The sequence below is a fragment of the Budorcas taxicolor genome, chromosome 18 (genome assembly GCF_023091745.1).
Source record: "Budorcas taxicolor isolate Tak-1 chromosome 18, Takin1.1, whole genome shotgun sequence".
In the NCBI taxonomy this organism is placed as follows: domain Eukaryota; kingdom Metazoa; phylum Chordata; class Mammalia; order Artiodactyla; family Bovidae; genus Budorcas; species Budorcas taxicolor.
In genome coordinates, this window is record NC_068927.1 from 39,778,580 (window position 1) to 39,805,686 (window position 27,107).

The 27,107-nt window shown below is 48.8% G+C and overlaps 1 protein-coding gene across 1 annotated transcript in view; it reads left to right on the forward strand.

The window, feature by feature from the left end:
• Window positions 1-27,107, forward strand: part of ZFHX3 (zinc finger homeobox 3) — a 237,660-nt gene that overhangs the window by 123,862 nt on the left and 86,691 nt on the right. The window contains exon 4 of the mRNA XM_052655677.1: window positions 17,579-17,810. Coding sequence (XP_052511637.1) covers window positions 17,579-17,810 — 232 coding nt within the window. The remainder of the gene's footprint in view (window positions 1-17,578; window positions 17,811-27,107) is intronic.

Below are 27,107 nucleotides of genomic sequence, written 5' to 3' on the forward strand. Positions count from 1 at the left end.
TACTTTCTAAATCCAAATGTAAATGACTTGGATTATCCGTGTCACTGAGCGCTTCATTCATGCAGATAATTGAGAATTGACAGTGTCCTTTTCCCTCAATTACTTCCTGATAGTTCCATGTGTAGCAGTGGGAGGAACATGGAGCTGTTTCTAAATAGCTATGTTAATGTCCTCATTAATTTTACCTTTTCCTACCAATTAACAAATATTAACACCAGTGGCAGAATTAAGCTGGCTTCCCTCATGAAGCCACATTCATCCTGCACACCCTTCTCGCCTGAGCGTGGTGCAGCTTAGGTTTCCGCCTTTGGTTTTTTCAGTCCAGTGCTCCCAGTAGAGGCACTGGTTTTCAGGGGATCTTTGCACTGGGTTATCCGCAGTGTAGTGCAGTGAGGCACCAGATCCAGGATGAGAAGACCAGGGGTCAGCTTGTGTGGCCCCCAACATACAAGCCCCATTCTCATTTACAAGTGGCAGAAACAAACCCGAGAGCCTACAGGAGCCGTGCAGGCATCTGCTGTGGGTGCTATTGCTGGCTGGAGAAAGCCTGCCCAGTCTTACCCAGATAACTGAGGAACACCGTCTGTAAGTCTCGGTTGCACGGATCAGAATGTGTTAGTCCTGAAGTTAAGTTTTTAAAACTCAGTTTCAAAAACAAAAACTCAGAGTTTCGAAGCTCATACCCAGCCTCCTCAGTTATGGCCAGTTTCTCATCTTTGACCTAACGTTCTTCTCTGTCCATGAGACAGTGAAGAAAGGCATCTGTATATCCCTACCTTATTTCACAAGGTAGTTGTGAGAACCAGTTGAGCTAATGAAGGACCAAGCCCTTTGAAGTCTGTGCAAGGCTAGATAAACATGGATGGTGTTATTGAGAGAATGTTTAAATATTTTATTTCTCTAAATCCAGACTTCCTGATTACTCATTGTTGGATGTCAAGATCATTGCTGGCATTCTCCTTTTAAGAGATGCTTAGGGAACAGAAGCGTGGTGTGCAGGAAGATACACAGGGACGATTGTGACCTTTCACCTTTTCGTTTTGCTCCCTGGGCTCTTTAAACACAGGTTATTTTCAGCTGCTAAAGGGCACAGAGGATGCCTACTTTTTTTTTTAATTGTCATTAGTAATTCCATCATTAGATTGGTTAAAATTTGAATCGGTTACAGGTATTGTTTAGTTCTGAATAAATGTATAACCTTAACTGTTACGTGGTGTTGTTCACAGTGGTTATAGACTGAGGTGTGGAACTTGAGAACAGGTGCTGCCAACTGCGGAGCACGTTTACCCACATGGTCTTACGTTCAAATGTCTGAAAACAAGGACGAATTGTTCTGGAGTGACTTCATAATTCCAAGTTAAATGGTACTTGAATTACTGTTGACCTTCACTTTGAAACAGCTTACTTTTATAACAGGTTTGCATGTCTGGCTCTTACTGGGGTTTGACGAGTTGGAAGGAACTTATTTTGCTTAAAAAAGTGTGTGTGTGTACACATGACTATGTATTCACCTCTCTTCATTAATATTCTGAATGATTGGGTAAAGCTTTCACAAAGTTTTACATCAGAGGTTAGCACATGGCTACTAGATGGACAAATCCAGCCGGTTACTTGTTTTTATAAATAAAGTTTTATTGGAACACAGTCCATCACTGCTTTTGTGCTTTGGTGGCCGAGTTAGGCAGTGACAACAGAGACCAGCTGGCCCTCAGCCTAAAAGGTTTACTGTCCAGATATTTACAGAAAAAAAAATGGCCGACAGCTGATCTAGATGATAAAAATATGTCTTTTAAGAAGTTGTATTTTTTAATAAATTCTGGGGAAATTGTGGATTAAGAAATTCTTTTATCCTGGTCCATCCTTAAAAATGCAGTTGTCAGCTCGATCTGCTCTGGTTTATTTCTGTGATCTCAAGAAGTTGCGTATCAGATGTTGGATGCAGTGACCCTGGTTTCATGGTAACTAAACCTGCATCAGCTTCTTGCTAATGTACTGCTAGTCATTTTATTCAGTAGACTGAGTAGCTTTCAGTGTTTCTATGGGAAGGACACTGCTCATTAGTGAATATGTTCAGCCTTCAGTTCAGCTAAAATCTGAGTCCCTTCTCAACCTGAAACAGGCAGTATTATTCTAAACATTAAGTAATCTAGCTGTCCACAAAGACAGAGTGCTTCCCAGTCATTACAAGCTATGCACCACCATCATTCCTCACCGTAATGTCGTGAAGTAGGTTCTTCATGTCGCCATCCAGATTTTATCACCGGAGCGGGAAAGGGTGGCTTTCTGAAGGTCACATAATGAGAAAGCCCACTGGCAATTTGTGTCATCTCGTGAGTCATGTTGGTGCTGGGAAATGAAGCTGGCACCAGTGGGACTCACACCCAGGGGCTAGCCGGTCCTCCTCACCCGTTCCTGCCCAGCAAGGCCGACGGTTTCATTAGTGAGGTGAGTGAGCGGGTGATCCAGTAATTAATTCATCTCTGTCTAGACTTAGGACCCCAATGAAATCAGATGGTGGGGAAGGCTTCCCAAGTCTGCAATGCCCTCCTCCAACTGATTCTCATCACCCAGCAATGCTTTTTCTTTTAACTTTGCCTGACCGTTTATGTAGTATATTCCTATTGATTTACTTTCTGGATCCTCATGGCCCTGCATCAAATGATGGCCTTATTCCATTTGACAACCTGAGGAGAGAGCTCAGTGTCTGAGCCCCCCCTCCCCCGCATGGCCCCCAGCTCCCAAGCCTGTGTTCTTGCTGCAGAATGACCTGAATGATGTGCATTCGTAGGAAGGCACATGGTCCCTGCCTTCAGGAGCCTTCCAGTCTCGTGGGAAATATGCCACATACGTAAAGCTGGTAACTGGCCTTCAGGGTCTCAGTGGGAAAAGATGTGCTATGAGGTGGAGGCTTTGAGGTCTGAGGAGAAAGAATCACGGTGGACTGTGAAATAGGGGTGGAGGTGTGATGCTCAGAGAGGGGAGCAGGATTTGGCCGAGCTGGGAGGGAAGTATGCACGGGAGGGAGTGGCATGAGCAGTATCTCTCTCTCTCACACACACACAACACATGCGCGCGCGCACACACACACACACACACGAGCTGGAGCTGGGAGGGAAGTATGCACGGAAGGGAGTGGTGTGAGCCAGTATCTCTCTCTGTCTCTCTCTCTTTCTCACACACACACACACTCGCCTGCACGCACATGAGGCCACTGAGGGATTGAGTTCAGGAGACAGCAGAGCTGGCTGGAGAAGGGGGTGGTGCAGCAGAGGTGAGAAGCTGCTCTAATGGAGGACCTTTCTCATGTACAGAGAATGATGGAGACAGTGATTAGAGAAGATGAATAGTACCTCTGATTGTTGTGTGAGGAAACAGGAAGCAGGAATGTAGATAGACAGATGGGGAATGAATGGGTCCAAAGCTGGCAGAAAGACCCCCACTGTAACCATATGTGTCACCAGAAACCAGGCTGGCTGTTGGTTCCTCTGGCCTCATGTTATTATAGAGTCATCTGGAAGGGTCATTGAAAAACATTCATTTCAATACTTTCAGCCTTTAAAGGACTTCCCTGGTGGCTCAGACGGTAAAGCATCTGCCTATAGTATGGGAGACCCGGGTTCAATCCCTGGGTTGGGAAGATCTCCTGGAGAAGGAAATGGCAGCCCACTCCAGTATTCTTGCCGGGAAAATCCCATGGATGGAGGAGCCTGGTAGGCTACAGTCTATGGGGTTGCAAAGAGTCGGACATGACTGAGCGACTTCACTTTTCACTTTCAGCCTTTAAAAGGATGATCTATAGTCTATATTAATACAGAGCAGACTCCTGGATCTGAGATTCCACACAGCTGCCACCCAGCATGTTGAGGTGTGGGGAGTGACCAGCCACGTCCTTATACTGGGGCCCCAGGAAGCAACCGCACACTGGTCTGTATCCATGTGTCACCATGCCCCAGTCACACAGCCCCTACTAATGTGTAGTGTGCATCAGAGCACCCTGGTGCCCCAGGGCTGGCAGGATCTCAGCCATCCTCTCCCTAGTCCTGCCTTCTCCAACATCCCCCTAACCCCTCCCTCCCCGCCCCTTACGCCCCATCATTTTGCTTAAGGAAATTTCCCCAGTTGCCAGCTTTATAGATGCAGTTTTCTGAAACTTGGATTTTACTGCAGAAAATCCCTTGCAGTTCTCCAGCAGGTTTTGTGAACCATTCATCTGTCCAGAATGAAACTGCCCATGCCCCCAGCAGACCTCCTGTGGGTCCCACCCACCTCACACTGGCTCTTGGACCTGCTGGGCCAGAGTGAACTTGCTGAAGATGAGGAAGGGATGTTTTGGTCAATGTGGGCTGGTTGGTGAAAACCCTCCCTGTATTTCACCATTTAGAAATACGTTTTGAAACTGGCCTCACAGCTACATTCTGTTGGGAGGTTGAGAGCGGAATCAGGAGGTGTGGTATCTCTGGACCAAGTCATCCTGGGAAGGGTCTACTGTGAGCGGGGCCAGCCAGTCAGAAGGCTGAGAAGCCTGGAGCTTGGGCATAAACTGGAAGGGTAGGGGGACTCACCCAGGTATTCAGCGTCTGAGCCCAGGTGGAGAACGGTTCCTTCCTCAAAGGTCTCAGAACGTGAAAACTGATGGAAGTGTAACATATAACCGGTTCCCTGGGGTCCGGATAGCAGCGGGTCTCGGCATATAGGAGGACAGGAAATTTGGGAAGAAAGTAAAGACGTATGTGTGTATTTGTGAAAAAATGAACACATCCTCATCCTGGTGCTTCAGATCTGGAGATAGTCAAGTTGCTCTGTCAGGCGTGGGGTAGGGGTGCCCACGCGGCCACCTCCTTCCAGATACCCGAGCATTGTCCTGTCACTCCGTGGGCTTGTGGGCGTTTCCTGTTAGAACTAACCTGTGTCCTAAGCTGTTTTCACCTACAGAGATGCCATCGACGCCTGTACTCATCCTTGGAGCCGTCTCGGCCAGGTTACTTGGCCTGCAGAGGCGTCTGTACTGGGTGCTCTCTGCCCCCGTCTCTATGATCGGCCGGATGTTCTGGCTGCTTTTAGTCTCCCCAAGTCTCACAGCCCCTTGTCAGTCTAGTAGTAAAAGAAGATGGCCATGCTAAAGCCAGGTGAACACAGCAGAGGGCGTAGGTGAAACAGAGGGTGGGATGGCAGTGACTGAGCTGACCTCTGGCTGGAGAGTGTTTGGCTAGTTTGGTGGGAGAAGGACAGCACTTCTGCGATCCATAGGCTGAAATAATGAAGTCACTAAACACAGCCATTTATAATAATGATCTCCTGCCCCCCAAATCTTATTTAAACAAACGGTGTATATTAGCGAACACATTTATTCCTCAGCCCCAGCATCCCACCTGGACTGCAGACTCCCACATGGGAGTCCAGTGGAGCATTTGCTGAAAAGAATGGCACGTGGTGGGCGTGGGCAGGACCACCTGTGCTCTGACATCCCAGAGGCGGGGAGATGGGGTTCTGGCCCAGGTGTGAAGGGTGCCCCTCGCCTGCTCTAGCTGCTGTGCAGCTTGTCAGCAGGTAGAGGGGTGGTTTGGGGAGGGTCTCCAAGCAGGAGAGGCACCAAGACCAGAAAGGCCAGGGCTGGTGGGTAAGGTGGGAACAGTCAGGCGTCTCATGTGTGTGGGTGTGGCATGGGGTGGAGGCTGGACATCTGAGGTGGAGGAGGGAATCAGATGTGACCAGCTTTGTCTGGAGTGACAGCCGAGGACCAAGAGCAGCAGGAGAGCATTAGAGGAGTGTCTCAGTTTATTCAGACTTTCAGCCAGCCATCTTTCAGTCCCTGCCGTGGGCCAGGAACTGTGCCCTGAACCAGGATTGAAAGTTCTCCCCGCCTGTGAGGTGCTGTCCATGGTGTGGCAGAGGAGTTGGAGGTGGTTTGAAGCACAGACGAGTCTGGAGTGGAAGCTGCTACAGTGGGCTTTGTGGGCCCAGAGGAAGGAGGGGTGGAGCTGGGAGCTGGGAAGGGCTTCGGAGAAGGTGTGGCCTTTGCGCAGATATTATTTTCTTTTTTCTTGCTCATCCCTGCTTCAGTCGTGTCTGACTTTTTGTGACCCCACGGACCATAGCCCACTAGGCTCCTCTGTCCTTGGGATTGTCCAGGCAAGAATACTGGGATGCGTTGCCGTACCCTCCTTCAGGGATCTTCCCGACCCAGGGATTGAGCCCATGTCTCTCACATCACCTGCACTGGCGGGGGTTCGGATTCGTTACTGCCAGCGCCACCTGGGAACATGGTCCTTTCTGGAGGACTTCCCCAGCAGTCTGTCTTCCTAGCCAGTCACAGCAAGAACAAGTGTGCACACCCATGCACGTGGCCTCCAAGGGAGGTAAGATGGCTCTCCAGACTCCCCAAGAGCCCTCCAGGTTATCTCATGGGAATTCAGACTCCTGTGATGCCTGTGCAAATGGCATAGATGCTGGGATGGGTGAAGTGGGATTCTAGACTCTTGACTTCCTCCCCGTCTATGAGGGCTCACTCATTCCCAGGACCAAGACTTGATCTCAAAAACTGGCAGCAGCCATGAAGAGTACCAGACTTGTTCTCGTCTGGTTTGGGCCCGCGGCCTCCCAGTGTGGTCTCCCTTGTCTCCTTCTGGGAGAGGCCCCTCTTGTACCTGGGAGACGTCATGCTGGGGATGCGGGCACTAAGAGCGACAGCCCCCAGGGAGGCCAGCAGACACCCAGAGATCTTCCAGCTCTCAACGGATGCTCCCAGTCCTTGAGCTCATGCCCATTGGAATGATTAATTGGCGTCCTCCACTCTGCTGGACAATTACGGAGCGCAGGAGAAGGAGGGAAAGGTCTTCAGTTGGACCCAATTTGGCACCATATTGTTTTCTGTTAATCTATTTTGTTTTCTGTCCGTCTGTCCCCAGGGACGGGGGCCTTGCTGCTTGCTGAAGCATGCATAACTAATGTCCTCATTAAGGGCTGATCTGTTTACCAAGGCCAGGCGAGGAAGCCAGCCTGCCAAACCTAGGCGCAAGCTGGGGGCCGTTGCCTCCCTCTGGGCCTTAGCCCCACCTCATTAAGCTGGTCCAGGCTATTGATTGGGAGCCTGTGTTTGGAAGAGTCTTACTTACTCCATGCATTATCTTGACAGATTGATCAGACCTGATTGAGAACCTCTTAAAGAAACGAACAGCTGTAATGGGAAAGTTGGACTCTGTCATCCGTTAGGATGATTCTGGGAGCAAGAAGAACAAGTCTGACATCTTGGAGCAATTGTATTTACAATTAACATGGCTGAAAACGATTGCCTCTATTGATCCCCCTTCCTGCAATTACAGCTCCATTGTTTACATTCCAGCACTTCAGTTATAAAAAGGAAATTCAATAATTATTGCATTATTTAAAGTTAAAGTGCCACAGAGTTTGCTGGCTACGCTTGCTGGTTGATTTAACGTTCAGTAAAATCCATGCTGAGCTCTCCATCTTGAGGCCGAACAATATCGGCTTTTAATGAGACTTAAAAAGCTGGGAAAGGAGAGCAAAACCTAGTGTGCAGGGTGTTTGTCTGGGTTATTTATGGGGGGGGACCCAAAGGCAGGGCAGAGAAACACGCCATGTCATCTTTCACAAAAGTATGTCCCCCCTCTTGGCAGCCGTCTCCTGGTCTCTCGACTCCGCTTCCTCAAAGAAGCACTTCTCTCTCAGTCCCTTGTTCCCTTCCCACAAGGGTAACTTCTCAGCCATAAACAAAATCCACAGAATTTAGGGAGAAAGGGTGAAACGTCTTAGCACCGAAAAGGAGCGACACGGAAGGCTTTTGTTTCAAGGGAATTTTTCTCTTCCATGCAGTCATTTTCCCATTTTCTGATTCGAGGGGAAAAAAATGAAATAAAAAGGAAGCACCCCCCCCCTCGCCCCACTTATGAGGAAGAAAGCCCTGCGCGTGCTCACTGCCCCCCTGCCTGTCTCACGCTGGCGGCCCCGACCCCTCTCATAAGGCGGGTGATGAGAGTGTTGGTCAACAGATGCTGGGGGCTCGAGAGGTGCCTCCAGGTTGGAGCACCACACTCAGACTCCCAGCAGCAGCAGCAGCAGCTGCAAAGTTCAAGAGCATGGGAGGAATTTTAAAGACCATTTTATTTTTCTCATATTTGGTGGAAACTCTCCGGTGGGCTGGGTTCCAACAAGACATCTGGACAGGTGTGCTCAGCGGGGTGCCAAGCTCGCGAGGAAAAAGTGATGCCTCATGCCTCGCCATCAGGAGTCACGCTTTTAGCCCCAGCCCCAGGAAATTTGAGACTGCAGGTGTGAAAGAGGAGAGGAAGATGAATGGAGCCAATTCCGACTTTTATAAAGTATCTGGAGCGGGCCGGTAGCAGGCAGCTGCTTCCGTGGGCCTTTTTCATTAAAGAGGTGAATTCTTGAGTGCTGGCACTGCGTGATTTATCGAGGGCAGTTTGCTAGCATCTGAAATGCTCTTTGGGAAAGGGTGGGTGATGCGGAGATTTTAGGCCTGGGCAGTTTTCCTTCTTACGAGGAAATACCTTCAGGGGCTCCAACTTGGGTCTCTCCTCCATGGTGGTTGCTGTCCCAAGCAGCTGTTCTCAGGAGTGTGACCCCAGGCCACCAGCACCAGGGAGGCGGTCAGGAATTCCCCCTCCCTACCCCGAACCCAGACCTGGTGAATTAGAAACCCTCAGGGTGGGTCCTGACGCTCTGCGGTGGGACACCCCCACCTCCCACCCCAGGTGCTTCTGAGGTATGCTCAAGCCAGAGGACCGCAGAGCTGGAACGTGTCTGTATCTTTAACTGCTGAGCCTGTGGTGTGTGCCTGCCAGCCAGGTGAGGAAGCAATATCCAGGCTCGGGGTAGAAAGATGACGCCCGTGCCAGACGTTTGGGCAGTCCTTCCCGTCTTCTGAATCTTTTTCACATTTGTTTGCTCACGTGGTTTCCAAATTGCCTCCGAGGAAGACAGGGCAAGTATAAACGTCTGTGTTTCACAGATGAAGTAACGCACCTGTTTTGACCACCAGACAAGTATTTCTTCCTTTTTTTTTTTCTTTCTGCTGTGTTGACTGTCATGGGATTGGAGATACAAATAAGCAAATCCTTCAGCGTGGATTTGGGAAACCAGGGATGTGTCTGTTTCAGCTCAGTTCTCCTTCCCTGGTCCTTACCTGGGGTGTTGGCAGATGTGCTAAAGAACAAGGTTTCTGATTTTTCACTATTTGGGTGCCGACAGACAGAGAGATCCAGTAAACAGATGTGGTTCTGGAGCAAGGGCCTGGGCCTGGGGTGAGGGTCCTGACTCTGCTGCACCAGCTGTGTGACTTTGGGCAAATGACCTAAAATAAGAATTAGGGGCCTGTTGTAAGGAAGAAGTCAGTCCCATGCAAGTACAGTTTCCCCTCTGTTTCATCATTTCTGCACATCGAAATTTCTTTACTGTCAACGAGCAATTCTGCTTTGGGACTGGGGGTGTGGGGTGGCGGTTCCCAGGGAGGGGGCAGGACAGACTGGCGTGAGGAGGGAAATGTCAAATAGGTAAATTCAGTAACATTCATTCCTATCCCTTATCCCAAAAGCCTAACCAGCTTGGAAAGTAATGATAGTAATAATAATAACCTTATTAATTATGAAGGCAAACGTACAGCAGGTGCCGTGTTAAGCACCTTTGTATGAATTATCCCACTGACCTCTCCCACTGGTACTGTGAGGGGGTCCCTATATTGCAGATGAGGAAACTGAGGCCCAACCCGTGTGTATGTCTTGCCCAGAGTAGCACAGAGGGAGGGTTTTCCCCGGCCTGCCTTAATCCAGAGTGCTTCGTAAACCACTGTTACGGCAGGAGCGTGACCTGGAGTTGAACGGGGACCAGCTTGAGTAGCACAAATACGGCGGCCTTTGTTTCATGTGGGGACTTAAACCCGTGGGAGCTGAAGAGTGGCTCCAGGGAGGAAGCGTATCTTCACGAGTGAAGAAAGTCACCATTCCCCATGCCCTGTCTTAACGGAGGGGTGACCTTTGGACTCGAGGAGCCTGGGCTCATTCCTGGAGAATGGTCAGGTTGATGTTAGCCTGGGGACCTACTCTTTTCCTCACCATGTATTTCCCTTGGCTTCCCAGCTTATGTACATGCTCCTTTGACCATCTGGAAACGAGCCCTTATCTTGCTTGATACCCTGTGCTCTGATGGGCCCCCTCCTTTAGGAAAGATGCCTGCATACCCTGAGAAGGTTCGTCTCTGTGTGGTTATGCCACGCCCCTTTCTGGAGTTTTCCCAACAGAGGGAAATGAAATCTGTTAGTACCAACATTCCACAAGAGCCCACATTTGGATTTCTTCTAGAAAAGACTCAAAGCCGAGTCTGATGCACCCTCTCAGTGGCTGCAGATTCATGCTTATTTTACTTCTAAAATGTATTGTGCTTCTCTCTAAGGACCATTCATCTTGAGACTTTTGAATGAGGAGATGTCATTCTTGCGAGCCAAGAGATCCAGGGTTGGAAAGCCTGAACTCCGGCCTTGGAACTCGGATGCCGAGAGCGAACAGTCAGGGCTTGTTCCAAGGCGTGAGGAGTCTGGCCTAGAAACCAGAAAATAGGTCAGAGATTGATCTAAGGGAACGTTTTTTACTTCCTTTCACTTTCTCTTGTAAATTGTGGTCGGAGCTTATATTTTAACGCTGTCTGCTGGGCTCCTGCAGTGAAATAGGACTAAATTAACATGTGCCAAGGTTGAGGGCTTGAGTGGGTGAAAAGCCAACAGGAAACCGAAAATACGTATATATTTAGGTTGACCTTCCGGAAGCCTTCCTAAGAATCTGACATTAAATCTGGAACGGTAACACCACCCCTGATTAAAAAATTGGCCACCTCTCTTCCAGGTTGAGTTACACCTGAAACAGTTTCCTCTTTAGATGTCCCAGGTGAATATCTGGGTCTGGGGCGTCTCGGGCCCCATGACAGCCCCCTGCAGTCAGTACAGCATTGCTGGACGACCATGGACCTGGCCTCCAACCCCGGGTTCCAGTCCTGTTTTGTACATTCTGTGGGAACTCATGGGTCAGGGGAGGAGTCACGTGACCTCTCAGAGCTTTGGGTTTCTCTAAGGACAGGAGCCAAACACCGCCCACCTCAGGCTGTAATGAGAAAATGAAGTGTGCGGAGGTGCCTCCTCAGCAGTACCTGCCGTGCAGGGTTACGATGGTGAATTAACCCCCCGCACGTCTTCCTTATTCCATCTTAGTGGGTAATTAGCGGGCTCACTCCGGACCTTCATCTTCCTGTCCCGTCTCACCGGAGGTGTTGTTGAGACTTCTGCAGCGCTCTCTCTGAGCCCCTGGCTTGCTCTGGTTAACAGTTTTCTCCTCCAGAGGTCTGATGGAACAGCAGCCTCTTCCATCAAGGCCTTCCATGTGTGGGTTGTGGGGCCCTCCCTGCTAGATGTAGGTCACCCCCAGGGTTGCCCACGTGCCCCAGGAGGGGTGGATCCCTGGGAGCCGCTTTACCTCACCCTTCACGGAGCTTCACCGTTTGATCTGCCCTCCGGGTGCGGTTGCGACGTATCCGTGGGAGAATGTGGTGAGCCGGGGTGGCCGTTTGTGTGTTCCTCATGACAGGTATTATATTCCCCGCGGAAGCCTCCTACGTGAATCCTGTGTGTTTTCGTTTGTAAGAGTGTGTGTGCGAGTGTCAGAGTGTACTTTGTCCATTTCTACTTTAAAGGGGAGGCTTTGACAAAACCTGATCAATATTTTGCATTCCATGCATGAAGAACCAGATGTTAGAAGTTTCCTCTTGTTGGGGAGGAGGAGGGAGCCGGGGCCCCTCCAGATTTATATAAATCGATGTTCTCTGACAGAAGTTGGTTAGTTTTCCTGGGAAACAAGTAACAGGAACACATTTTTTTGATTTTCACGATGAATTATTTTCTAACAAGAGCCCTCTTCTCATCTCTTTGACTTTCAGTTGCTGGCCAGGGTGAACGAGCCCAACATACTAATGGGGTGAAATCCCACAAATAATGCCAGCCGGCTCCTTTCCTTTCTTTTTAAATTATTCATTTCCTCTTCATACCCGCCCTCACGTGCCAGGCTCATTATCCGAGATGCGTTTTACTGTATTGAGGTCTTATCTTTTCCAAGTTCTTCCCCCGGAACCAGACCCAGAAGCAAGTCAAGGAAGGGCATCTCCACGATGAGGGGAATAGGCACGCCTCTCCCTACATCTCCAGGTCAGGGGCACAGGAGTGTCACCTGCCAGCTAAACCCAGCCCAGCATTTTGTTGATAAAATATAAATGCTCCAACAGGATTGGACTGGTGGACAGGACAGGGTCCCTGGTCAGCATGAGGGAGCCCCCTCGCTCATTTCCAGCGCAGGTGCTGCTTACCCAGCATGTGCCAGTCCAGCTCCTGCGCGCTGAGGGCCATCTGTTATCTGCTGCACCGTGGTCGTTTGGAGAAGTTGGAGTTTGCAGAGTTCTTTTCCTGCTTCCATTTATGAGTCACACCGGGTACTTATTTCCTTTTTGTGGGTCCTTGTACTTCTTTGTGCTTGCAGGAAGTAAATCCTGTTGCCACGTGTAGAACTTCCTTTCAGTGGGAACAACTGCACACTTGCAGTTCCTATAAGCCAGTGTTTTGCAGGCACTGTTTTTAAAAAGTATTTTTTTTTTTTGATGCGTTCCATTTTTCAAAGTCTGTGCTGAATTTGCTACAGTATTGCTTCCGTTGTTTATGTTCTGGATTTTTGGCCATGAGGCATGTGAGGTCCTAGCTCCCTGACCAAGGATGGAACCGGCACCCCCTGCATTAAAAGTCCCAACCACTGGATTGCCAGCGAAACCCTTGCAGGCACTTTTTAAAACCAGACAGTAAGACCGGGGAAATCAGAGAAGCCCTTGGCAGTTCAGTATTCAAGGTTGTAGGAGAGGCTGGCTGGACAGAGTGCTGGACTGGACCTTGGTTTCTGCTCTTCCTTTAGCTGAGTCGGTCGCCCTTCCTTGACTGATCTGTTGGTCCTGCTTCTTCATTACTCACTGGTTGGTTTTTCTTGAGTGATCTGGTGATTTTCCCGTGCCACTGGAGGAAGTGTTCTCACGATGGCAATTCACACCAGAAGGTTGCCCTCCGCATATCTCTTGGCCTGTCTGCCAGGTTACCACCATCACTGCCTCGTTACTTGCTGGGTCAGGCCCTCGGGTAGGGCATAGTCTGTGTGTCTTTGTGTGTGGGTGTGTTTACACAGTATGTGTTTCCATGTGTTGTTGACATCTAGAATGGAACCAAACCCTGCCCAGTGGGCTCAGTGACCGTTTTCCTTTGGGTCCGCATGTAGCACACACGTCTTACAGCACACTGACCACAGTTGAAGTTATTCTTCTGTGTTCTTATTCTTTATTTTGTATTTTTAAAAAGCGTTAGTTATTTATGGCTGCATCAGGTCTTAGTGGCAGCGCACGGGATCTTCATTTTGGTGTGTGGGCCTCTTGCTGCGGGGTGTGGGTTTCTTCCCTAGGTGGGGCATGCAGGCTCTCTCATTGAGGCACAGACTCAGCAGTTGTGGTGCACGCGCTTAGTTGTCCTGGGGCATGTAGGATCTTCGTTCCCAACCAGGGATGGAACCCGCATGTCCCCTGCCTTGGAATGCAGATTCTTAACTGGTGGACCACCAGGAAGGTCCCCTGTTTTCTTTTTTAGACTGCACAACTGACCCGCTAGAGGTGAGCATAAAGAAATCTTGAGCATAGAGTTCAGAATCTTGAGCACAGAGTAAAGAAATAAATGGAAACAACCAAACCAAGACTTGGGTCCTCCTACCTGAGGATGGGCGAGCTCTGTGATGGAGGGGGAGAGGCTTGGGGGAGTCCAGTATCTGTGTGGGAGAAGAATTTCCTTCTTGCCGAGAAGAGCAGGAACTCTGAGAGGAGGCAGCCCCTTCACTGAGTATTCCACTGGGCTTTGTGCCTCGGTGGATTCTTCATATATTACAGTGAATTTAATTAAATACATTGTGATCCCAACTGAGGGTATCCTAATTAGCTGGGTCAGGAACAAATCATTCTCCCTCCTTCTCTAGATGAAAACATCTACTCTCTCCTGCAGGGAAAGCATTTCTGGGGTGACGGGCTGGCCCTGTGAAGTCAGTCTCTCCAGTCCTGCCCCCTCCTGCTGCTTCTTACTAGGCAAGTTCCCAGGGTGGAATTCTGGGGATGGGCCAGCGCATCTTGGGAGGGAGAGGGAGCCCGGCCACCAAGGTCAGGGCCTGGACCCACTGAAGACCTGGGAAGGGACCAGATGGTGCGGATAAGTCAGGACCCTGTTGCTGGCTTTGGACCCCCGTTTGCTCCATGTTGGACAGCCTGAAAACTGCCCAAGCGGGAGCTTATAAGATGTGGTGAGAACAGGGGCACTCACGTGCAGGTGGACCCCCAGAGACTCCAGTTGTGAGTGGAAGTTCGGGTTGGGGTATAACCTTTATGAGCAGGTGTTTCCTAGGAATGGAGAAATAGTTTATTCTGGATTTCCATGTGTATGTCTTGGAGAGTGAACTTGGAGTGCACAAGCAAGCTTGGAATTTTGAATTAAGCTTTTGTGCAAGTCCCTGAGAGGGGACCCTAAATGTCTGCTACACCGGGCTCAGAGGGAGAGGCCTTGGCTCTGTTTTCCGCATTTTTTGCTTTTATTCTTGTCTCTACCATTTGTATTGGGCACCCATTCATTTTCTTTCTGAAATGGTTCTCGCATAGCAGACCAACAGGATTCCTGGTGGCAGCAGAGATTACCAGTGACTACCAGGAGTCAAGTGTGGTGGTTTAGGGGCATCATCATTGTATCAGTTATTTTTCCAGCAGGAGTCCCCAGTGTGATGTTTATTTCAGTTGAGGATATATACAGCCCTGTCACCCAAGAGCCCCTGAGTCTGAGGATGAAAGACATCTGACATCTCAGCTCCCATCCAGCTCTTTCTGGCCGTGTTATCCTCTCTTCTGGCTCAGAGACTAGAAACCCCAGACTTTTGGAAAAGAACCCTCACATCCATATTAAAATCTCATGTTTAAGATTCAGAGCCTTACTGCCAGGAAATCCTGTTTCATGAGAAGGTAATGGGAATTCGGGGTTAAGGCTTCAGTGATCTTTTCTGTAATTTCGTAGTTTACGATACCACCAGAATCCCTTGCTAGGACTTATCGCTTTGGATTCCATGGTTATTTTCCCTGTTACCTTTCATTCAGTCAGTTTTTGTTGAAACTTTAATAAATGTAATGTGTTGGGACTTGGTGATCCAAGGTGGCCTTTCCTGGCTCCTGTATAAGTTCCCTGTTCCTCAGTCCCAACCCTAATGCTTGCTCCTGAGAATATCCGGGTTCCATTTTTGGCTTTCAGGGGTCCCTATGGAGAATTTGGGTAGAATCGGCGTGGGCAAGCTCATTTTGTTTTCCTTTCCATCCAGCCCAGCAGTCTCTCTCCCCGGAGTCCCACCCTCCAAAAAATGTAGCTTTGGAGCTTTCAATCCTTGACAAGGAGACATAAGTCAGAGGGGGCAAACTGAAGAGAAACCATTAAAAACAAACAAACAAAAAAAACAGCTCAAATTTATTTCAGGAAAAGTAGCTTTGTGTTTTTGGTGGTTATACTCTGACAGCTAGCATTGAGCTTGCTTGTTACTTGGTCTCTTTCTGGCTGTGATTGCTGTAGGCCAGCTCTTACTGGAGGCAGGGCCAGGGAAAGGCTTATTGTTTTGCTCCAAGGCTCTGCACTTGAGTGTGTTAAGTCACCCATTTCTGGGAAAGAAGGGATTGTTCTCTGCTGTTACCTGTGAAGCCCTTCACTGTGTTACCTGCAAGCTGGCCTCAGAGCAAAAGTTAACGTTGTGTAGCCAGCTTACATGGTCGAGGGCCTGCGCCCCGCTCCCCTTCTTCAGCCCTCTGTTGATGCATTCATATTTCCTCTTCCAATGAGGTCCAGACCTGCTTCTGGGATGTTCACACTTTTTCCATGAACATAGGATGTGTACATGTGAACACATGAGCCTCAGAGCTGTGTCATCCAGTAGGGACAGTTGGGCCACTCTTGTTAGCATTGAGCAGAGTGCAGGGCATTGACCTCTGTGCTTCCTGAGTGTCCCACAGTATCATCGGGACAGGACAGAGTTCCATGCAGGACCAGAGATGGTTACCAGGCACGGGTGTCAAATAGAACAAGTGTGGTCAGAAAGGAGACGAGCAGCACAGAGCAGCCCCAAGGCTTTATTGTGGTTCCTTGGGCCAGGCTCGGGGGACTGGAGGTGGGCGTAGGGGCGAGGAGAAAGAAGGAAGGACGGGTGGTAACACGAGCCCATAGAATCCATGATCTCAATTTCCTCCTGCAGAAGGATACTGGAGCGGATGCTGCCAGATTCTAGTTCTCTTTCTCCCATTAACTAGCTGTGTTAACTTGAGTCAACCACTTAAAACTTCTTGGGATTTTTTTTTCCCCCTGTTTTATGTGTACCCAATAGAAAAATTCCCTCTTCCCCTAAAATGAGTCATTTGAAATGAAGGAGGTGGCCTTTCTATTCCAGGAGCATGTCAGTTCTCTAATTCTTAATAAAAGGGTCCATAGCTTTCCACGTGTTCTCACAGGGACCCCAAAGGATGTGAACGTTATGCTTGGATACAAGTCTTCTTCAAAATGCAGAAGCCTGGGTTCTGCCAACTCCATGGCCTCCACTGGTTTGTGTACCATACTTTTATCCTGTTGCATCTGCTTCATGGGCTTCCATGTTCTGGGATCAAAGTTCTGTATCCACACAAACACAACCCAGAGTGTAATTTTGACCATCTGAGCTCTAAGCCAAATGACCTTGAGATGTTGAGAGAGATCTGGTTTGGACAAATTTATTTTTCTTTTCTTCCTAATCTAGGGGAAGACCTAATTTCAGGTTCTCCTAATAGACTAGTTCTAAATACAAAAGCTTGAGTTATATTTCTTGTGAAATAGCCACACAGCAGCTTTGGCGCTTCGTTACTGACCTAAGATTCTGTGCAGGTAAGGTGACCACCCTGTAGGCCACCCCCTAAAGCAGGCGCTTGTCACTTTTTCCATGAAGGTCCAGATAATAAGATTTTAGGCTTTGCAGGCCACGTAATCTCTGTTGGAACTGTTGAACTCCGTCCGGTGTTGAGAAAGTATCCATCGACGATGCACGAACCAACACATTTTGTGGCTGTGTTCCACCGAGACCCTATTTGCAGAACCAGGCAGCAGGGTGCACTTGGCCTGTGGCCATAGCTTGCCGACCCCTGTTCCACATAGAGCAGACACTTTGGAGATAAGCGGAAAGAGGAACCTTGGATTATTGTGCCAGGAAGCCCAGTTTTATGCTGGGAGGGTCGGATCCGTCAGCATTTTCAGCACTCTGACACACCTGGGGGAGGCAGGGAGAGTCACCTTACTCCCTGTCCTCATCAAGCTGCTGGAGGAAGGGCCCCCTGGGAAAACCAAGTCACCCCGGAAAGGGGTTGTCGGGCGGCCAGCAGGGCGGGCGGGCTCGTGGCGGGGCCGGGCTTGGTGCAGCTGACCAGGGCGCATCCCTCTCTCTTACCCTCGCAGCACCTGCAGCAGCGCGAGAGCGGCGTGGAGGGCGAGAGCTGTTACTACCACTGCGTCCTGTGCAGCTACTCCACCAAGGCCAAGCTCAACCTTATCCAGCACGTGCGCTCCATGAAGCACCAGCGCAGCGAGAGCCTGCGCAAGCTGCAGCGGCTGCAGAAGGGCCTCCCCGAGGAGGATGAGGACCTGGGGCAGATCTTCACCATCCGCAGGTGCCCCTCCACTGACCCCGGTGAGTGGTCTCGTGGGCCGCGAGTGGCCGCTGTGCTCTGGGCGTGGGGGACACGCAGGGACTGTCACTTTCCTCTTAACTATTAAAGTTTTTTAGAGGAACCTAGCACGACTTTTCTTTGCACGTCACAAGCCACTGCCCAGTGAGCCAGCCAACAGACCTTGTGTTGTTGTCCCCTCTCCCCAGGTGCGTCCGGCGTGCATTCTAGATTCAGTCTTTGGGTTCAGATCGACGTAAAGAAAATGCTACAGTATGTCTTGCTCAGAATTGAGATTGGGCAGTTTGTGGCCTCAAGTCTGGTCTGTAAGAATGAATTGCAGAGGTGATCGAAGAGTGAGTGCTTATTAAAAACATCATGACTGTTCCGAGCGCCCCGGCTATTCCTGGCTCAGAGCTGCCCCTTCCCTCACAGAGAGCATGGGGATCTTGCCGCAGCCCTTGCCCCGTGTCTGCTTCCTGCCTGTCCTCTAGGCTGCAGTCCCTTCTCCTGTCTTTCCCATGTGACTTAACTCCCGTGGGAACCTCGTACATTAGACTGTCCCCTCTCTCTTACTTTTTTCAGCCTCCCAATCCGTTTCTCTCCACTTGGGAGCATAGGACAGTCAGCTGACTCTTTAAAAACCATACAGCAAAAGCTCTCCCTTAATCCTGAGTTCCACTGTCTGTCTACAACAGAATCTTCAGATTCTTGAAAGAACAATCTGTGTTGGTCCATCTCCAGTTCACATGTCAGCCTATCAGAGCCTGTTTCCTCTCATCATCAAACCGTGCTTGAGAAGGAACCCTTGACCTTGGATGTACCCAGTCCAGTGGCTATGTGCTGGGCTTCTTTCTTGGTCTCTGAGGTCGCTGCCCAGTGCCTTCTGGAAGCACCCTTGCCTGGCCCTGTTTCTGTCTTGTTCTTTGACTGCTCCGGACCATCCTGCATGCCCCTCCCTGGCTCGTGGTCCTTGGTCTGCCCCCCAGGCCGGCATCACAAGGCACTAGGCCTGGCCCTTGGCTCCCAGCCTCTTGAAACTTTGCTCTCCTGCCTTTGGCACATGCCCTTCGGGCGGCTCCCTGGGTTTCTCACTGGGGCCACCTCACAGGCCTGGGTTCACGACTTCTCCTGCAGACAAACCCCTTTGCTCATTCCAATGGCATGTTGCCACACGACCTGGCCAGGCTGCAGACTCAGGCGGGCCCTTTGGTCTCTCTGTTGCCTGCAGCACCCTGTCAGCCATTGAGCTGTCATGGCCGTGTGGGGTTTTAATCCTAATGTTATCAGATTGCACATTTTTACAGTTTTTAAAGGCAAAGAGTTATATAAACCTTACTGTGAAAAATGGCATGGCCCTCCCCAGTGCCATTCCCCAGAGCCCTGGCTTTCAAGTTTAATTGTTCCTTTTGTTACTCATGGCCGTATTTCTTAACATGCCTCTACTATTGTTGCTTGAAATTGTTTTTTTTTTTTTTTTTTTTGGCCAAGTGTTAGGATTAACCTATTGGCTTTCTACATTGGAAGATAAGGATTTTACTCATATGCCATTCTGCAAGCCCACACACTCATACCTACTTACACACACCACATCCACAAACTCACGCTCCCACCCCACCCTCACTCTGTACACACCCTCTTGCACACAGACTCGGTACCCACAAATCCCAGCCCCTCAATACATTGTCTCCCCCTCCAATCCGTCTTCCATTATGATTAAATAATAATTTGGGGATATATTAATATTCAGTATTTTCATTATTCTAACTCTATAAATATTAATCACAGCTGAGCCATGTAGAGTTTTATAATTTCATTTACCTTCTTGTACAACTTTTGTTTTCTCTGGTTTTCTAGGTACCTATGATTAATTCATGGCTGGGTAGACGTTTTCTCCACTCTGAAGGCTCTGCTATATCGCTCTGTCAGCTTCGTTTCCTACTGGAGGCATTGCTCCAGAGCCCCCATGGACCTCTCTGCCCACAGCTTCTGTGTCCATCACCCAGCTGCTTCTCTTCCCCCTTTTTCTGTATAGGTGGAGCTAGATTCCCCAATGATGGGATACACCAGAATTTGAGAATGTTTCCTCTCTGCTTGAGTAGGATTATCACAGAGGAGGGGCCAGTCCTCCTAGCAGTCAGTCTGAATTGTCACTTTGTGAAAGTCCTGGGTGGGAATCAGGGTGATTTTTGTCACCCCCAGGTCACTGCAAGATGGACTGTGCCTTCCTGCGTGTATCATGGATGCCTCTTTTGTTTAAAGTTCATTCTCCACCTCTGGGGCTTGTGTTTCATGTCTGACCCATGGTTCTGCCCTGGGATGGGACCCAGCACCCACAGACAGGCCAGGGCTCCAAGACTGGGACCGTTGCACCATCCGGCTGTGGGGTCCCCGCTCCCCACGAGGGCATTTTGGCCTGTTTGTTCTGCCACTCTCTTTATTCTGCTGTTGAGTCATTTGACGGGGTTCTTCTTCCTCTACCAGCATACTCAGACCTATTTATTTCAGGGTTTAATTTTTTTTTTTTTTAACCAGCTTTGCATATGTCATTGTTTTAATCTTCCACTAAAAGCTGGTCCCTTTTGCCCCCTCAATTCTTTCTTTCACTCTGCTCAGAATTCCCTTTTTATTAATGAGGTGCCCCAAACTAAATAGTGTACAGCTGCCATTTCACCCAGGGTCTATGAGCTGGAACAAACAGTCCCCTGTTTTATAATGTAATACTTCTATTTATGCAGTCGCTGTGGAATTGCGTTCTTACACCACTGCCTTCTGGGTTTCTCTCATTTAATGCGTATTAGTGTTTTTTTTCTCCCTCTCCGAAGTGTATGAGCAACTTTCATCTAGATGATAGACTCCCTTTCTGTATTTCAGAATCCTTTTGTGTTGTCTTCGGCCTGGAGTCATGCTTTCACTCTCCACCCACCTCCCTCCCCACCCTGTCCCGCCCTTCCACCCATACGCTCTAGCTAAGTGTGTACTCTTTACTAATGACAAAGGCATAAATTACTAGGTAATGTTCGTATTGACGTGAAGAGTAACTCGGTTCTGTTTTAGAAACTCCTTCAAGAAAACTCACCTTAAAACGTATCCTCCTCCCTTGTACCAGGAATGGGCTCTTACAAACTTCTTGGAAGAATGTCTTCAAGAGAAGGGCAACACGGGCCTGGTAGAATTAAGACACTGAAAGTCATCATCTTCTGGTTTTGTAAACACAGACTTCATAAAACAGGTGTCCCTTGTTCTGCCATGCTCAGAGACCCTGCATCATCCTTTTACAGATGGAAGGTTCCTGGCTGCCCCGCTTGGAGCAAGTCTGTGGGTATCATTTTTCCATCAGCATTTGCTCACTTTGCATTTCTGTGTCACGTTTTGGTAATTCTCACGGTATTTCAAGCCCTCCACCAGCAGAAAATATTTCGACCCCCTGAAGGCTCAGATGATGATCAACATTTTTAAGTACTGAAGTGTTTTTTAATTAAGATATTTATTTTTAATTTATTTTTATTAAGATAGTTAATATACTTTTTTTTTCCCGACCTTAATAGACTACCATATAATGTAAATGTAACTTTTATACGCACTGGGAAACCACAAAAATCACGTTAGCTCACTTTGTTGTCATACTTGATTTATCACAGCATCTGTGAGGTGTGCCTGTAATTCCCACTTCTCTCCTCTGGAACATAAAGGTTGGGGCTCTGATCCTCAACTGGCAAGGTCGTCCATGTGGTGTGAGGAGGCCTCAGGGCACCTTTGGGCACCTGTCGGGAGCCCTGCGTTCTGACTCTAAGCCGCGTGTAAACAGTGGTGGTGTCTAGGGTTTTCCTTCCTGGCATTCTGTCATCACCTGGTTAAAAGACAGCGTTCTCTCTCCTTTCCTTTCCTCCTGTCTTGTCCGCACACCAGAGAGATTTATACAAAAGCTACCGGAAATGACATCCTCCCCTTCCCTGAGCCCAGGGCCTCAGAGCTCAGCCTCCTGTCAGCTTCTGCAGCGGCGGGGCGCCTCTTGCCGAGGCTGATGGAGTGGACTGTCCCGTGGTTTCTCGCCTGGGGGGTGACAGAAATGCCACTTCTTCAAACCTTACTTGTTAGCTCAGTCCCACATGGAAGTGCAGAGAAGGAGAAGTGGTGGAAGTCTCCTCTGCCTTCAGAATTTCATAGCAGTGGCCGAGATTCACACCCACCACTGGCTCCCTAAGCCCCTCGAGAGCCCTCATGACCAGTCTTAAAGCATCGAGGTCCTGCCCTGCTCCACCAAAGGGCTGAGTCTTGGTTGCTGACCACATGCTAATCCCTAGCCCACCCTCCCCGACACAGTCCTGCTTGTGGTTGAGCGCCACCCTTACTTGCATCAGTGAGTCCTATGGTGTATTGTTTTTTTTTTTTTTTTTCCACCAAGTGCAGTGGTCTTTGTGGTTATGCTTGCCACCCTCACCTCTGCTAGAAACACAGACACACACACGCGGCCTTCCCATTTGAAAGAGAACGTCTTGGAAATGTACATCTCACAGAAAAGAAGGTAACCACACTACTGAGATTCTTGCCTTCCCATCATTTTTTGTGTGTGACCTGGTCTTTTGATTTTGGCTTGAATGTATTTTCTGCAGGACCAAGTATTCTCTCGACAGTGTTGGGATTTGGCCTTCCTGTTTCACTCCCACTCCTTCCCACATGCACACGGATAAAGGCAGACAAAGCTCGCTGCTGCGGCGGCACCTGGGTCATATCTCCCAGCGGCTGGCTTCGGCTCCTTGCCTCCCCTTAGTTGACCAGAAGCCCCTGGAAGATGAAACGCAGCCGTAGGTGGATCATGTGTAGGATCAGCTTCCCTGTTTGCTTATTAAAAAGGCATTTCTGGCTCCCGGCTGAAACTGTAGTTAATTTCGCTCCATCAGTGCCCTGAACCTCCAGAAGACAAGAGGCACTTTGTGTTTCTGCCCTCGGCCTTCCTCTCTTTTCCTCCTCCTGTTTCTCTTACCCTCCCCTTAACTACTTCTCACACGGGGACGTGGCCCTCCAAACATTGCACAGAAGTAATGACATGACTCTTCATCGAGCACCTACTTTGGGTCGGGGGCACAGCTGATGCCGTCTCTCAGCTCTTGGTGTGGATACGTTGTTCTAGACGCCAGCACAGGCGTTCAGGGCAACCGATGATGGCTCAGCTTACAGATGGTGTGCTCATTCAGAATTTAGGGGAGTATTTTGCTTGGAGCAGAAGACAACAGCCTCCTACACTGACACATCTTTGGCGCTCAAGGTAGTGAATTCCTGGGGTCAGGGAGCCGGCCAAGTGACGATGTGGTTTAGACGACAGCCTTTACTGAAACACTCACCGGCCTCACCTGATGGATGATTTTTTTGAAGCAAGTTCTGGGGAGTTCTACTTAACTTGTACAATTTAAGAGACTAAGAAAATGCACTGTTTCCTAGTTCATCATTTGTTTTTGTTTTGATTTTTCAAAACTGGCATAAAGCTGCCCTCTGAGTATTAAGTGCAGTTTTTTTTGTAAATAGCTAAATTATACGCTATTTCAGTATAATTTTTCTTTTAACACTAAAATATGTTGCGACCAGTTCTGCAGTTCTAAGGTATTATTTTCGTAGAACCAGCAGTTTTTTTCCTCTGTCCTTTTCCCTTTTGATTGTATGTCTTGTCCATGAGGCTTGGGGAAGCATAGGGATAAAGTAATTCTGACCAGAAAAGTTAAATGTGTAAAGGGCATCCAAACAAATTGGGGTGACTGAGAATTTGAGCACTCATGAAGGAATAAAGAAAACATGACTTTATCTGTTTTAAATCCATTTCCTGATGAGGGACTACTGGGATGAAAATTAGGAATTTCAGGGTGCTTTTTCAGAAAGCTTCTTTTCAGTGCAAGGCTAAAGAGACTTCATTATATATTGACATGAAGAGAGAATATAATATTGTTGAATGAAAAATGGAGTTTGCTCAATGATGTATACTTTGATTTTGTTCTTTTTTTCTAAAGCTTTAAAAATAGCCATTCAAAGCAAAGTTTGTAATTGGCGTTTCTGACTGCTTCATGGGTGGGATCTGTTTATATGGAATCTAATAGAGTGCCAGCCACATGGCAAGAGCTCAAATAATGGCCAAGCTCATTGACAGAGATACTAGCAAAGTTACTCACAGGAGACCAAGGGGTGAACCTTGCTGGTCTTTTGTTCGTGGAGACCGTTTTCCTTCTGTCAGTGTAAAGCACATGTAGTTTGATTACCACCTGATTCGCTTGCATTTTGCACCCACATGAAGAGGACAGGAGTGCTTCTTAGGGTGTCTACAGTCTTGTTTTTTTGTTGGAACAGAGTTCCTGATTTGCCTTAATTAGTCCTCTAACAATCTACAAAGGTCAGTGCCAATTGCCTGTTCATTTGCATTTGTAATTGTGATGGCTTCTGATTACATATTCCTTGTCTTAGTCCTTCCTCTGCTGCTGCTGCTGCTGCTAAGTTGCTTCAGTCGTGTCCGACTCTGTGCGACCCCATAGATAGCCCACCAGGCTCCCCCGTCCCTGGGATTCTCCAGGCAAGATCACTGGAGTGGGTTGCCATTTCCTTCTCCAGTGCATGAAAGTGAAAAGTGAAAGGGAAGTCGCTCAGTCGTGTCCAACTCTTAGCGACCCCCTGGACTGCAGCCCACCAGGCTCCCCCGCCCCTGGGATTTTCCAGGCAAGAGTACTGGACTGGGGTGCCATTGCCTTCCCAAGTCCTTCCTCTAAGTATATGCTAGTATGTCTGCTCCTCCTCTCACATGTGTGTGTGCACACACACACGCACACACACTCCTCCCCCCTACCAGTGTGGAAGCTATGGCTCCATGTCTTCATACAAGACAGCTTTGTAGTGATAGCACCGCCTTCCCTGCAATGTCAGAGTCTGTTATAAGAAGCATCTTGGAGAGGCTGTTGCTTCTAAGTTAGGAATGTCCTGAAGCCAGAGTCAGGGCAATTACATGGATACCAGGCAAGACCTCTGAGAGCCATTATCCAAGAGCTGTTTTGACTGGAGTCATTGTTATTGTTCAGTCGCTAAGTTGTGTCTGACTCTTTGCAACCGCATGGACTGCAGCATGCCAGGCTTCCCCGTCCTTCACCATCTCCCTAAGTTTGCACAAACTCATGTCCATCACGTCGGTGATGCCATCCAACCATCTCATCCTCTGTCGCCTCCTTCTGCTCTTGCCCTCAATCTTTCCCAGCATCAGGGTCTTTTCCAGTGAGTCAGCCCTTCGCATCAAGTGGCCAAAGTATTGGAGCTTCAGCTTTAGCATCAATCCTTCCAGTGAAAATTCCCACCAAGCTTGTTTCCTCTCTGTCTTCTCCAGAAGAGATAAGCACATGTGCCAAGACATTCCACCTTTTAGAAATGATCTGAGATCTGGCTGCAGTAGCCTGAGTTACAGTGATTATCATTCATTTACCCATTCGTTTTTCTGGATCCACCATTTAGTAGTTGCTTTATTTTTATGGGAGGTTCAAAGCTGCCAGGGTTTTGGGTTTAATTTCAGTGTATGACACTGGAGCATATGTTCCCCTATATAATACACTGGGCTGTATGTATGACTATACATTGCCTGTCCTCCTCGTTGGGGCACTCGAGCTGTCTTACGTGCTGTCCCCTCGGTAGGTAGTGGTGGGTTCCCTCATGGCCACCCCACACTGCCCTCTCTGAGAGGTGCCAACACTGTGGCTGCTGCCTTCTAGGAGGGCTGATACCGAGTGGCCCAGCAAAATGTAGATGAACGTAAAAAGGAGAGACCATGAGTCCTTTTGGAGGGGGGTGGTGGGTATTGAGGGTGAGCATTAGGGGTCTCCTGTTCAGGGTTGTAAGCATGCCAGAGAGCTCAGAAACATAGGGATCCCCACGGCAGACAGAGAATGTCATGTCCCACCTGGTGTTATGTCAGGGAAACATTTATGGGGGGTCCTTTTGAAAGGGGGGATCCAAGAAGCTTGAACGAGGGAAACTTGTCCCTCAGGTGAACATGGGAGCTAGCCAGCAAGTTGGGGTTGGGGCTCTGTGCCTCGGTGGGTTGGGGATGGTGGTCATCACCCACTGCCCCCTGTCTCATGGGCATGTCTTCATTCCAGCCTCTTCACACCATCCTGTGCTGCTCAAATGTAATTTTTCAAGAGAAACAATGATTTGAACTTGTTATGCCTTCAGACATGCCTGAAGAATCCGTTTCTTGGGCCACTTACGCTCTATATTAATAAACTTGCTCCTGACCTTGGTAGGGGGCCCAGGAGGAAAGTGGAGCATGCATTGGTCTCTCTGTTCACAGAAATAGCTCAAAGCCTTCTCAGAGTCACGGATGTTAAGGAACCCCCTTCAAACTGTGACCCAATTAGGCGAATTATAGTCCTGCATGACTTTTTTTTTTCCCAAACACTGACTAGCAGTGGGAAGTTTTCTGACCGCCCACATCAGAGTAGGCGCAGTCCAGAGCCTCCTGCTTCTGGGGTTTCTCGACCCTCTGAGAGCAACAAGGGAGCATCTCCAGGTTCTCATCCTGTTTGGCGCGACAGCCATGAGCCCCCTGCGGCTGTTTAAGTTTAAATTAATTAAAGTTAAATAAAGATTTACAATCCAGTCTCTCTGTCATACCAGCCAGATTTCAAGGGCTTCTTAGTTACACGTGGTTCATGGCTGGCTTAGGGAAGGGGACCGATTCATCGACCAGTTCGGGAGTTTCTAGTGGACCACGCTGGCTGGCCACGGGGCACGCGATACGCTTGCCCTGGCGCTGGTTGCCTCACTGGGATCCCGCTGGCCCAGCCTGGATTTGGGCTGCCCTTTCCGTAAAGAAACAGACGTGGTGCCCACGTGCCTCCTGCTTCCTGTCAGGCTGAGTAAGGTGTGTTCTGTAGCGCCTTCCTGTCTCTGTTTCTGCTGTTTACCACTCCCCCCTCCTCGATTTTTCTCCATATGAGAGAAGCACGTTTTCAAATAGGCATTTACTTTTGGTTTTGCCACTTAAGCCTAATCCATTAGCAGTTTTGAGGGAGTTGGAAAGGACTTTGTCAAGATGTAGCCTTCAGAGTGGATGTTAAAGGGCTTTTTATAGTTTTACACTTCCAAACTATCTTGAGACCTTTTGTGTGTCTGTTAATAAAAAAGAGCTGTTTATCACTTTTAACAGATACTTGACTTCTGCTCTAATCAGAATATTAGAGGTTGGATAGTATGTGATTACTCTGGGAACAAGCCTGTCTGTTGTCTTCACTCAGCTTTATCCAGATCTGTCGTCATCTCATGAAGACAGAAAAAGAATCTATGTGCTTCCCTCTCAC